This window comes from Ruditapes philippinarum, unplaced genomic scaffold, assembly GCF_026571515.1.
Source record: "Ruditapes philippinarum isolate M1 unplaced genomic scaffold, ASM2657151v2 ctg813_1_1_1_1, whole genome shotgun sequence".
Taxonomy (NCBI): Eukaryota; Metazoa; Mollusca; class Bivalvia; order Venerida; family Veneridae; genus Ruditapes; species Ruditapes philippinarum.
This window is the reverse complement of record NW_026864281.1, coordinates 10862-24850: the sequence shown is the minus strand read 5'-3', so window position 1 is coordinate 24850 and position 13989 is coordinate 10862. Positions and strand designations below refer to the sequence as shown.

Here is a 13989-nt window from a genome sequence, read left to right as displayed (position 1 = left end):
CATACTTAGAATTTAATGAATAATTTAATTATTTTTGCTTGACTGAAATGAACAGCTCACAGTACATGAACTCAACCAGTATCTATGTTAGTTTAAAGATCCTGTATGTTGTAATCAAGGATGTAACAACATTTAAGTGAACTTTTATATGATTATTCTTCTAAAACAATTTCCCAACATCCAAGAATAAATTAAATATGTAAAGCAAATGTATATTTACATATAATTGAACCTTAAAGTTAAATCATTTAGCTTTTTATTGTAAAAACTGACTTAGACTTCTTCGAAAATAAATTTGTAATTACCTCCCTTTATTTACACGAAATGGAAAGTTTGATAATATCTTTACAAATAATGCTTTTTGATAGTCACAATTTTGATAAATCTTCATTTGAGCATTAGATTTATGCTATACAACCATAAAAAAATTTGGTTTACAGGATCTTTAATGTAAGAATCATATTATATCTGCAGTTACAGTATTTCAGTTATATATCAGCTGCCTGACTTGACTAGTATCCTGTACCAACCAATAAATCTACAAGTGAAACATTCCCAGATTCGAAGGTTCAATGACCAATGACATATGAATCCAGGCATAATCTTAACTTTTTTAAGTGTCAACAGATGCTCCAAAGAAAACAACTGATTTTGCCAAGGGTTGAGGGTGATACCTTAATATACAGACTCAAAATACAACCGATTTAAACAGCATTTTAACTGATGTTTTGGATCACAAACTTAATAACAAAAAGCCTGACCAGTATTAAGTGAGAGGCCACCTTCACATTACCAACCAGTATAAAGTGAGGCCAGTTTACATAGTCTTGCCAACTCAAACTTTGCATTTTGATATTGAAATCAATAGGGTGTTTCATTTACAATGGTCAAATATATATAAACATGGAACTGGGAAGAGGTTCAGAAATGTTAAGCCAGAAACACGGCATCATTTGAGCCAGGTCTAACAGTACAGCTCCTTCAGTCATTATTTTGAATGGCATAGCAACCATGTCAAGCAACTTGCATTCTAAATATAATGTAGAGCACCTCTTCATGCACTTTTTCAGGGAATAACAAGCACTTTTAACATGACGTCTGACTTTTCTAGGGCCATCAACTGTGGCAAGCTAATATCAAAGCATAACAGAAAAATTCCTACATGATTTCTGGCAATTAAACTAAATTTTTCAAGGCTTAAATTATTCAACTTAATATAATCTTATTTAATTTGCCTGTTTCTGGAAATTAAATTCTAAAACAATAAGAAGAAAGAAGCTCATTATAAACTGGTTAAGTTGGATTGTTAGATGAAGTTTAAAGATGATGTTACATAAATAGCATTTAACATAACTCTTCATTCAATAATTATACACAGTGGCCATCAATCAAATTATCATTAATTTAACACTGTCATCTCTTTCCTAGAATTTAATAATAATTACAAACAGTTAGGCCAAGTAAACAGTACTCCTCTTTTCTTTTGATTTGTTGGTTTGTGTTGTTGTGTCTTACATAGAATTAAGATATCAAATATAATGGACTAAAGTGTTTACAAATAATTAACTCTTTTTCTATCAAGAAACATACTATGTATTGGTCACTTACTTAGGATGAATTGGCTGTACACTTTTTCCCATAAAAAATAATGAAAATTTTGATTAGTTATGCAAGAAAATATTACCCAGACTTCCTGAAAGTTAAAAAAAAGTTTCAGACATTTGGTCTGACATACCATGAAAATCTGTCAGACCGGAACGAAATCTGTCAGACCAAATGAAATTAAACAAAATCAAAGGAAAACTTGTGTTTCGGTTTTATTTTTTTTGCTGTAAAAATTGGCACAGTCCGTACAGCGCATTTTCACCTCCTCCGTGTCGTACACCAACCATTCACGGTCCTGCTTCCATTTATCATTAAATTTTCTCTCAGGTCTATTCCTTTCTTCCTTTCACTGTGTTCTGTACCCTCCCCTGATGCAGATTTTTGTTTATTCCCAGGTTTGGCACCTTTAGCAACACCATTTCTTGGATAAAAGCCCAACAGTCAGACCGATCCGAAAAAATGAATCGTCAGACCTAATCAAAATTTATCGGACATGTCTGTTGGACCGACGTAATTTGGGAAGTCTGATTACCTGGACCGTCTTCTGTACTGGTTTCGGCCCCTGACATTACAAAAAGTCACATGGTATACATACCATGAAATAGTAGTGCAATATCTTTACATATATTATCATATTAACAAAGTAATTATTTGTATCATTATAAGTTTTTTACCAATGATCCGAAATTGTCATACAGATGTTTGTAAATTTCTATGAGGGCATAGGACACATGTGCCAAGTAAACAATAGGATTATTATTAGTGGCCAATTTATTTAATTTAATTATGTGTGCTAAAAAAAGAGACACTGTTATGTAAACAATCTTAAATGGTAAGAACAATGCCATTGCACTGTACACTATTATAATTATCACTCCTGTTATTTGGCCTACATTTCAAACAATAATTCTTGGAAATTTAAATTCTGTATACTAATGTATTATTTAAGTCTAACTGATGCAAATTGAGGTCAACATGGGAATATTACAGATTTCACCATGAATAAATGATGTCTTTGTGTATTGTTGCAAGCACCAGTGAGCATCTGTTAATTAAAATGCATGCAAACAGTTACAGAGCTTCCATATTTGAATACAAATTAAGATTCTCCATTTCGAACACCATTTCTCTGACAATGTAAAAAGGAAGTGCACAAAAATCAATATGACAAAATACAAATTAATCTCAGTGAAAAGAATGACACAGTACATCATTAAATTTTGCACTTTATTTGGCGGGTTCAATAACCAACATTTTCAATCCATCAGACATTTATGGAAATTGACTTTAAGCCTCAGAGTATCCTGTCTTACATAGACAGAATCTGTCACATATTGCTACTTTGTATCAACAATAAAGAAAATAAGTGGAGGAAAATATTTATACCACAGCCTCAGTGTCATGCTTAATAACATTTTATCAGACAAGTTTCATAAGAGTTATAATAAATGACTATAATAAATGACATGAATGTTAAGATTCTTATTATCAAATCTGTAAATAGAGAAAATTTATTGGGCTTTGAAGTTTATTTGCCTTAACAATGTGACCTTGTATGCTGTTCAATTAATGCCGTAACAATCTTTCCATCATGTTCCTCTTGTTTTCATCTGTTATTACTGAAACACTTTCTTATCACACTAACTGTAGTAAGAATTATACTGACTAACAGCATTAATTTTGCTTCCAATCAAACACTGATGAATCAAGTTTCAGTTATGCAGTTGTACTATCATATTAAAATGGTATAAAACAAATTTGAAAACAATTCAAATGTGATAAAAATCATAAAATATCGTAATTGTAAGTCAGTATCTTGATGTGGAACTTGTATTTTAGTTGTTTTAACTTGGCCAGACTATCTCACAAGGCACTGTAGCACCATTTGTGATCTGCTCTTGTACATCCATACTAATAATAATCAAGATACTTCGGAATGACCATTCTAAAATATACCTCAGAATATGCATTATAAAACATGAAACAAGTCTACCTCTTCCAATTCAAAATTTCATATATTTTCTTTCTGCAGGGATGTATTTGTGCTTATATAAAACATAATTGTTTTCTCAAACCTTTCAACTGATGAACATTCAGCATATACCAAGTTCTGTAATTTTATGCAATATAGGAGACAAAAACTGTATTTGAACAACTAGAAACTAGTTTGTAAGGTAACTATATAAACACACAAAGCATACATACAAAAGTTTATCTAGTGCACAAAAAGTAAGATATTTCACATGTCATTAGTTTGTCTCCTTATGAATAATTCTGCTTCATAAAATTATCATAGTATTGACATCACAGATACCGATGTAAATAGGAAAGTTTATCTGTACTCAAATGTGCCAGTAATCCTTAGCAAAAGGCCATCATAAGAACAATTATCAAGTTCATTGGGTCAACATAATTCTATAAAATACATTTATCATAATTTATTAGAACAAATAGAACCACTCATATGGTGCAGATATATTGATGACATTTTTACCATTTGGCCACATCGTTGTGAGGAATTGTATTCCTTCTTGGCCCACTTGAACGATTTTCACTCCTTTATCAAAATTACATATGAAATCGCCATGAAAGAAGCTCATCTTTTATGTTAAATAGTTAAGGATGTACACTATAACCTTTATACTAGACTGTACATTAAAACGACTGATGCCAACATATATTAACATTAAAAAAGTGCATAACATAGAAATAGTATAATACTAATGGTGACACAAAAGAACAATTTATTTGTGTATTCTTTATTTATGGAACTTTCAATAATCAGAAAGCACTGGACTCTGTAAAACTATGATATTTTTACTAATTTAACTATTTCACATGGACTTAACAACATTCTGGCACTGAGCCAAATCTTATTCTATTTTAGATTTTTTGTTACTATTTTTGGTCAGTCATGTGACTTACCACCCTATACATTTTTAATACTTCAGGCCCAAATTTCTGTCAAAATTTATCCTGATGAAGACCTCACGGTAGATCGAAACCGGTAGATAATAAAATAACATAAACATCCCTGGTGTTGACGTGTAATTTTCTTCTTACTTATCCTATCATAATTTATTAGGTGCAGTTGTATTGACAAAAAAAATCACAAATGCATATAAGTACAAACTGTACGCCAATCACATTATCAGTATCATCTATAAAGTACAATATGTAATAACTTACAATCCCGAGACATTCCCACAGCGAGACATTTTTTAAATCTACAATATTGGCAGCGATTTCTGTTCAACCGTATGACCATGCATTTTCCATCCCTCAAACACCGGTACTCGATCTGCTTCTGAATGCTCCGTCGGAAAAATCCCTGAATTATAGAAATATATATATATTGTTTATTATATTGATAAAAAAACATAGGTCTAAGTCATTAAAAAAATAATCTGGGACCATGTTGGTGAAAATCAGTGTGTTTCTATATGTGAATAATATACTCAATATATTTGTTACATGTAGGGCTATAACGATTAGTCATATATTTTCATATTATTTTGAGATTCAGTCCTTCACAATATGGATTGTTTATTCTTCTGTCCTAACATCGCTGGAACGCAATTTACACCTATAAAAAAAAAATTCTAATAACTCTATAATTATTGCATAAAATAGAGACAAATAAAGAACCCTTAAAGAACACACAAAATGAAAAAAAATGAAAATGTAGCAGACTTGGTTTGATTGAGCCTTATCATGAACGGTAATGGAAAGTGCAAGTTACCCTTCACACCCCTAGCAACGGCTTAAGCAGAATATGGTAATGGTGAAATTTGAATTTAGAAACTTCCGTAGATGTGTTCACACAGCAATTATCATGGAACCCTCAATGTGACATGTTAGTGCCATTCCTTGAAAACCTTTAGAAAAACTATCACTTCATCTTGTTTACATTTCACCCTGTTTCTCAAACATTTTTTTCAGCTAAACTTCAATTCTAAACTAATGATTTATAAACTATTAATATGTATTTTTATTTTCATAATGTTTTTGAAACAACATTGATATTTCTTTTAGTATTAGAACAATTAGATGATTTGTGGTTCAATATTGTCAGGTCAGAATCGTTCATTAGATCAGGATCACCACCTGTCTTTAAAATCATACAGTTTTCCCAAAAATCTAAACTGACACCAGCTTTTCTTACTTCCCAAATTAGCAATTTTAGTGATAATTTTTCCCAAAATCAAGAGGCTATGGTCTCTTCCCAATAATGTGAGAAAATCAACTGAAACTCTTAACTGTTTGTAGCTCTATTACACAAATCTGTGGAATTAACAATGGACACATTCAAATTTCAAAGACAATATAAGTGAATAAATCAACATGAAATATGTTGATACTTTTGACTTGTACTTAAATAAATGCAATGATTAATTGCACAAGTTGCTCACTGTAATAGTAAAACTTTACGGAAAGTGATGTTAATTGTGATTTGTTTGTTTGTTTGTTTAATTGGGTTTTACATCACACCAACACAGTATATGTCAAATTGACATAGCTTTACTGGTGGAGGAAGACCTCAGGTGCCCTTTCATGCATTACTTCAAGCACCAACGTGCACCTGAGTAGAACCACCAACGTTCAGTAAGGTAGCTGGATAGCTTCCTCACATGAAAGAATCCAAAGTTCCTGTTGGGATTTTAACCCATAGCGGTGAGGGGCAAGTTGTTTGAAGTCAACAATGTTAAATGTGAAAAGATTGAAAAGAACATCAATTGTATGTACAATTGTATGTATAAATCTAGATCAAACAAAGTTTCAATCAAGATCTGTGTCAAGTGATCATACCAAACTAGTTGTAACATTAATTACTACAGGAAGCAAACAATTAAGCAGATTCTAATCAGTTTAACAAGATACAGTGGTTACTGAAATAAGTTTAATTCATGCACCTGCATGACCAAACACATGCTTGCGGATACATTTAATTGCAAACAATTAATTTGAAATATGACTTTGACATGACCTTGAATAATAAACTCATTCATCAATTTACCTGAGAAATAATAATGCACTGGTGCTCTCTGACAAAAGGCCATCCTTATAAAATTGTTTGGTTTCAATGATACATTAAGCTTCACCTTCTCAAATAATTTATTTTATGATTTCAACGACTAAACAAGGTGAGCAATTATGCCACAGACTTGCTCACGGTGAAGTTGCTCAGATCTTTTTCAAATGTTTAGCTCTGATGGTCTCTTTTTTTCAAATTTACTTTAATATGCTTATGTAAGATTCAACCATATGTGAAACCTTATAGAAAACAAAACCTCGTTCTTGACAGTACAAACCTAAATACTCTCCAATCCCATAAAACTGAAACTGAACTGCATTAGTGAATTAGTGATCCCTGTGTCAACTAGTCTCAGAGACATTTTAAACTAAAATTTGGGCCATGCTTACCCAAGATTTTTTCAACTGAAATTAATTGTAAAGTGCAAGGGGCATTTTTTATCCAGGGGTATGAGTTCAATCAAATCTAGTTGTGCTTTTCTTTTCAAGTCTATGTAACTAGGCATAGTTAAATTTAGATGAAGGGGAATGGTATATATAAATATATTTTGCATAATTTTCTGATATACCAAATACAGTCGGCATCGTACTTGCGTCCACCTTTATTAAGCGACTTTTTTATTAAGCGGCCGCATAAAATCCCTCCCGATGATTTTTACTATATAAGTTAATTCCATTAAACGATGATTTTATATCGCGGCCAGCGGCCACTAAATGTCGGCCCTAATGTACAAAATTAAGTGTTAAAGTATCTATTAAATGGCCGTGACAAACAATCGTCCCTACAGGCTTCTCACCTGTGTAATCAGCGAGTACAAGCAAACAAACAAATATTTTTTCATGGCCATTGGTCTAAAAGTATATATTACAGTAAACGATCGTCACAAATAATTGTCGTTTAAAAACGAATTGAATAACAATTGCAATCGTTTCAAAATTGGAAAGAAAAAACCAGTTTTCCGATCGTAATATTTATTGTGACATATTTTGTCAGAGCAATAACGTATCACAACACCGCATGCACAGTTTTGTCATGCGCTCAGAGTGACCTCCCTTCCAGAAAATCAAATCAAAAATGACGTCGGAAAGAGCGAAAAAATATCAGACAACTAATAAGACCGGATAAATTGAATGAGGAAATCGTGCATGGAATTGAGTCTGAGTAAATATCAAATGTCATCGTTTGTAGTTGAAATAAAATCGTGGACTAAACAATATAGAACCGAGCCTCTCATTGCTGATGGTGTAGGTGCTCATATGATGCTTTATAAAATACATGTTGTACCCTATTAAATATGACCCTTCGACAAAAAAAAATCCTAGATCTCTCAAAACCTTATTGAATTTGAAATCTGGGTAGTGTGAAAACTAATTGCTGAAAAAATCAAGAAGTTTAAAACTCATTGCATGAACATTTATCTGGAGATCTTGCTGATGATTCGAAAGTATGATCAGCAGGAGATGTGAATGAACATAATTATTAACAATATAAGACAATATGCTTTGTTTTATGGACAAAATGACCTGTTGATATTATTATGATATTATTATGAGCGTAGATCACATTTGTACACAAATTTCTACTAAAAAAAAACAAAAAACACATATCTATGACTTTTTTAAAAAGGCATCAATGTAATTATGAAACTGTAATACAAACATAATATTGTACAGTTTTTGTTTTTATAAAAAAGATGTTATTATATTAGATTCTATGACTTGTAATATAAAAAAGTCTTGAATTTTCCAGAATTCTATTGAGAGACCACTTTATTAAGAGACCACTTTTTGGCAGTCCCTTGAGTGGTCTCTTAATACAATGTCGACTGTATCTCAGATTTTGGCACTGTAGTTTTTTCAATGCCTATGACCTACTTGTGCATCAAACTAGAACCATTTATATTACTTTAGTAGAGGGTCACTTAAAGATCATACCTTAGAAGTTTGGTCAAAATCTACAATATGGTTAAAGATATAAGGAAATTGTGATTAACAATGGATGCAGACATATATCACACCATCATTCTCAGATCAATCAGATGAACCTGACAAAGTGATTGCCTAAACTATGTATCTAACCTAATTAAATACCCTGTATGATATAATTTAAGGATGTAACATACAATTCACCGAAATTATATATGTACATAATATATCTGTTTTCTTCTAACACAAGTTTTAAACACTCAAGAATTTTGTTACATTTCTACGAATTATTTACATTATCAATAAGTTTTAAAAGTAATACACTTGTACATAATTTTATTTATATTGATTTCTTGAAAATATGGGCAAGACATTATCAGAAATAATTTTCTAACTATGTTCCCTTTATTCCACGAACTGTTAAATACTTCTATCTTTGTAAGTATATCTAATGCTTTTTGTAACTTATCAGGTTTATCATGTAAGACCATAAAAGTTTCAGACACTAAGAACAAAACATATTTTAAGGGATGGCCAAATCATGTCTGTTTTCTGGTACAGACAATTTTACCACACTATCCATCAAGTAAACGCAACAAATTTTCAACAGTTGAGCATCTTTGTTAAATGGTTTTATAACAAAGTAAAGAATTGTAAACATCAAAACACATGCCACAAGCTTTAATTTAGTACACAAAAGTTATACTTGAAACAAATATGCAAGCAACATCCTGTGATTAGTAAGGCAATTTGTTCATGTGTGCAAGTCCATTGAAATACAAAGAAAACAAATTTATTCTTACATCTATTAATATTTTAAGCTATTAACCCTAACCTCATACGGCTTTTCGACCCCCCCCTTTTTTGAGGCCTCAATTCAAACAGTGAAAAAATGCCCTATTTAGGCCCCAAACACTGTTTTTCGTTTGAGAAATGTTGATAAAAAAGTGACCACTTTTTCAGCACTGCACATCCCCCCCCCCCATCAAAAAGGTACACCGGGGGGTTGCCAGAAGGGGATGTGCCCCCTTCTGTTTCGGGGGTTTGAAGGTGGGCAGCAGCCCCCCTCATCAAGAAAATTTTGGACATGTGACAGGCTAAAAATGGCCTCAGGTCGATCGTAAGATAACTGAAAAGCCTTTTACCCTACCTCAATCCATTGAGAAGTTGCAGCACTTTTGAGATGTCCCCCTGTTGCCAATGTTAAAGGAAATTTAAGATTGAGCATGCTGTTACAGAGGCTATGTTCCAGTCAACATTTGTGCCAAGTTTCATCAGTATTGAAGCATTTTTCATCGTTTCATAGCAGTTTGAACTTGTATCAGAAGGCTTTTCAATGAAACCGGACATTTTTCACAATATGCTCATGAAGGAAAGAGTTAATTTATATTATACTGCAAATTTCAACCATACACACAATCATTAGATTTAATTGTCACTTTACCAGAACTAGTCCCTACCTTTATAATTATGAAACATGTTCAGTTTTAGCTTGACTACTTGAAAAACAGGGAGACTTATTGTACACACCCTGTTGTCGATGTTGCCGTCACATTTTGGTCAAGTTTTTGTGTGCAAGTCGATATCTCCAAATCTACTGAAGGGAATATAGGAAAACTTCTCTGTGATCATAATGGGCTAATGTCCCATAACTCTTGAGTTACCTTTGAACAGAGGTATGCTCCTTTTCTTACAGCCAAGCACTGATAATAGTAGTAGAGCACCATCTTACAGACAGCTCTTGTTTTTACAGACAGCTCTTGTTTTTTAAGGAACTCAATCATTTCATTTCACGGAACAATGGATATTTATTCATCAGAAATCTTTTTATGCAACTATGTTAATCTTTTTATTGATCTTGTTATTTTGTTTTATGAAACTTTTTCCATACCTTTCCTTTAATAGATCTCACTCCTAATTAAGACTTTTTTTATTGTACTAGTTGCTCCCTTCCTTACTAAAAGTGTCACATTACCCCTCCCCATATATGGACATTTGCCACCCCCGCTCTGCACATTTACCTCCCCTTACATAAGTGTACTTACCTAAAAATGCTTGTTTATCAAATAATATATATCTTGAGAAGAGTTACATAATTACCTAATTGGTCTATTACAAAGAACCTGGTCTTAATAACACCTAAAATATCAAGACTTCAACACCAGTGGCATCCTGACATTTTATACCTGTAATTTTTTTCAAATGTTATCACACTGAAGTCAGATATTCTAACATTTTAAACATACAAATTTTCTTACCTTGCAACCTTCACATGATGTCACACCATAGTGGTATCCTGATGCTCTATCACCGCATACTTTACAAGGTACAAATGGTTGTTTCGGACTGTTGGAATCCGCAGCTTGAATACTACTCTCTTCTGAAAGTGAATGAAAATAATATGTTAGATTTTCACATTTCAGTGCATCAATAAGTTATAATATAGAAAATCTTGACCTTGAGCTAGCACAGGGGACGAGTGGGTTTTTCACATCATCTAGTTTAGGTGAACATTGGAAAAAACCCTATATAGGTTATAGAGCAGACACATAATTGTCTGACATATGACCTTCAAAAATTGTTACCTTCAGCCAGAACTACAGTCACACAGTTATGCACATCATCTAGTTAAGGTGGACATTTAAGTCAGGTTTGAAGAAAATCCTTTAAGTTTAGTAGACATGAAATATGGAGTCAGACTGACCAGCAAACAGTGACTTCCAACCCACCCTTCTAACCCAACCTTCCATAATGTGACAAAGTTATTCTAGTATAGCATCCACACAGTAATGTAATTGGGGTACAACTAAGAGTAGATCTACTTAACGTAATTACTTGTTAAATGTTAAAGGTATCGGTTCATAAATAAAGGCTGTACATGTGTATTAGTAAAAGTATAAAACTCTTTTTTTAGTACCATTGACCTCAAACAAGTGACTCCTTACTACACTCAAAGTTAGAGGCCCAGGCCTAAAAAAAAATTATGTCTGTTTCGGGTAACCCGACCCTACCTATAAAAAAGCGCCGACCCTAACTATTTTTTTCCGTTTCTGGACAAAAAAAAAATTCGTTAGCCAAAGGGAGGATAAATGAGAATTGAAAGCTTGAGACGCTCTCGTAAAACTCTCAGACGATTTAGATCGGTCATTTTTAGTTATACGTGTTTTGATTGGCTCGTGCTGTATTGTGGTCCAATGAATATCACGCTATCGGAAACAAAAATTCTAGACGATATTTTTAGAAGGGAATTCCTACCGGAAGTATTCTCCGGTTCCGTTTTACAAACATTGACATAGAGCGGAACGGGGAACCACGCACGTGTTGCGAGACAACATTTAGGAATTTCTACATGTAGAATTTATCTTAGAATACAGGCACATAGGACTTAGTGTCACTCGTGGAGGATAAAACCATTTGAAAGTATGTAAAATCCAGTTGTTTGCATGTGTGTTCGACCCGTTTGATCTCTTTGTTGATGTAGTATTTCATGCGTAAATACCAGGCTACAATGTACATGTCATGACGGTCTACTCTTTCGGACCTGGGTGATATTTGACTTTCTGGCTTTACTGTTTTAATTAACGTGAAAATAAGGATCTGTTCATAGACAGTTTTGAAAGAAAAATATATATTGCATTGATTTCATGCGAAAACCGGACGATACTACCTGCCGGTGGAAAATTTTGACACCGACACCAACATACCCATAATTTTCGTACTCAGATGTTGTCGGTGAAAATTTTTTTTTTAGTAGATCTATATTGATATTTTATTGCATAAATAACAAGGTTTAACACATTTTAGGTAAGATCAATGCCACTATTTTTTATTGCTTTTAATATTCAAAAATTTGAAAAGCTGTTTTGATTTTTCCTGTGCCACACTTCAAAATGAATATTAAAACAGTAACATTAAAATGAAAAGGGTGAAAAAAACACTGAATTTACACATTTCAGCTTGCTTTGAAAATTGAAAGTGTTACAATTTATTAAACCAGTTCAAGTTCAGACAGTAGTTAGAGGCAAATGAGACCCTAGTCCCACTGAAAATCAAGTGCACTCGAATATAAAGTATAGCCACAGGTCATATGTACATAGATATTCTGGAGACCTGCAAAGCTTTTCCAGTATATTTTTCATCCTCTTTTGCATACTGAAACAAATTTTTAGCCAGACTTGGAGTCTGACTCTGTACTGTGCATCATTTTGTTTCATACCGTCCCATTTTCCATGTGTTATTGAGATCTAGTCTTTGATTTTTTTCAGATGGGCCATGGATACTATTAGACGACACTTTGAATGACATCTACAAAATGCCAATTCAACAAAAAGCTTGGCTATTGTCTTTGATATGTTGACATACATGTATCTGTTAGAAAATAAACAGTATTTGATTGACATTAAGGGTGTCATTTTACAAATAGAAGTGTTTGCACTTTTTATGTGAACCAGTGTATGAAAAGTGCAATTCAAAATTATAGATTTTGTTAAATTGTACCATAGTGTCAAAATATAAACTTTGTTATACTGTAAGAGCTTCAAGATGTCAGCTCTACAATTGTTAATTCAATGAAATGTGCAGTATTTAACGCACGAATATCAAATAGTGAAAAACAAGTCTAGATTTTTTAACTAAAACTTTGAAAGCCAGATCACAGCATGTCATTTTAGCTCTTTTATTGTGCTTAACTCCTACCATGCAACCATTGTAGACTCAGATCAGCAGAATTGAAACCATGCAAGCTGATGAGAATCTGCACTGTTTGCTGTTCAGATTAGAGTCAAACTTAAAGTAGTGGCACTGTGCCTGTAGCAAACAAACATCAAAATTAACACGTTTGGGTATATTGTCTTTATTCAATATTGAAATAACATTAAATCGCATTAAAGCTATGCAGATTTTAATCAGAATTATTGTTTTATATATGATAAAATATGATAATACAAAGTCAGGCAATGTCAGTAGTGTAGGAAAGACTGCCATGTGCAAGAAAACACTCTGAACTTACGACAGATTTTGCAAAAAAAAAAAATAAATAAAAAATAAAAAAAAATCCCTACCTACCCTACCTAGCAATTTTGGGAAGGTTACCCTAAACAAACAATTTTTTTTTTTTGGCCCCATGAAAGTTATTAAATACAAAGTATGGAAGACATTAGTCTATAAATAGAGTAAAAATTTATTTTAAGCACTGGTGTCCTTGACCCATGTTTTAAAGTACCAAATTTGCTAGGAAAAACATCAAGAAAGTGCAACAGATTACTATGCAAGTATGGAAGTAAAAAAAAATGCAGAGGGACGTAGATGCAACTTTATAATTACAAAATTGTTTGTATTGATTACTATTAAGTTGCATTTTATATAACATGGCCACTCTATCGAGCAGTTATTGGCAACTTCAAAGTAATGTTAAGAATGAGTCAC

The 13989-nt window shown here is 32.7% G+C and overlaps 1 protein-coding gene across 1 annotated transcript in view; it reads right to left on the bottom strand.

Moving 5' to 3' along the window:
- Positions 1–10997, bottom strand: part of LOC132725050 (nuclear receptor subfamily 1 group D member 1-like) — a gene marked incomplete at its 5' end in the record, with an annotated part of 53686 nt that extends 42689 nt beyond the window's left edge. The window contains 2 exons of the mRNA XM_060710035.1: positions 4795–4936; positions 10824–10997. Of these exons, the coding sequence (XP_060566018.1) occupies positions 4795–4936; positions 10824–10997 (316 nt within the window). The remainder of the gene's footprint in view (positions 1–4794; positions 4937–10823) is intronic.
- Positions 10998–13989: the final 2992 nt, after the last annotated feature.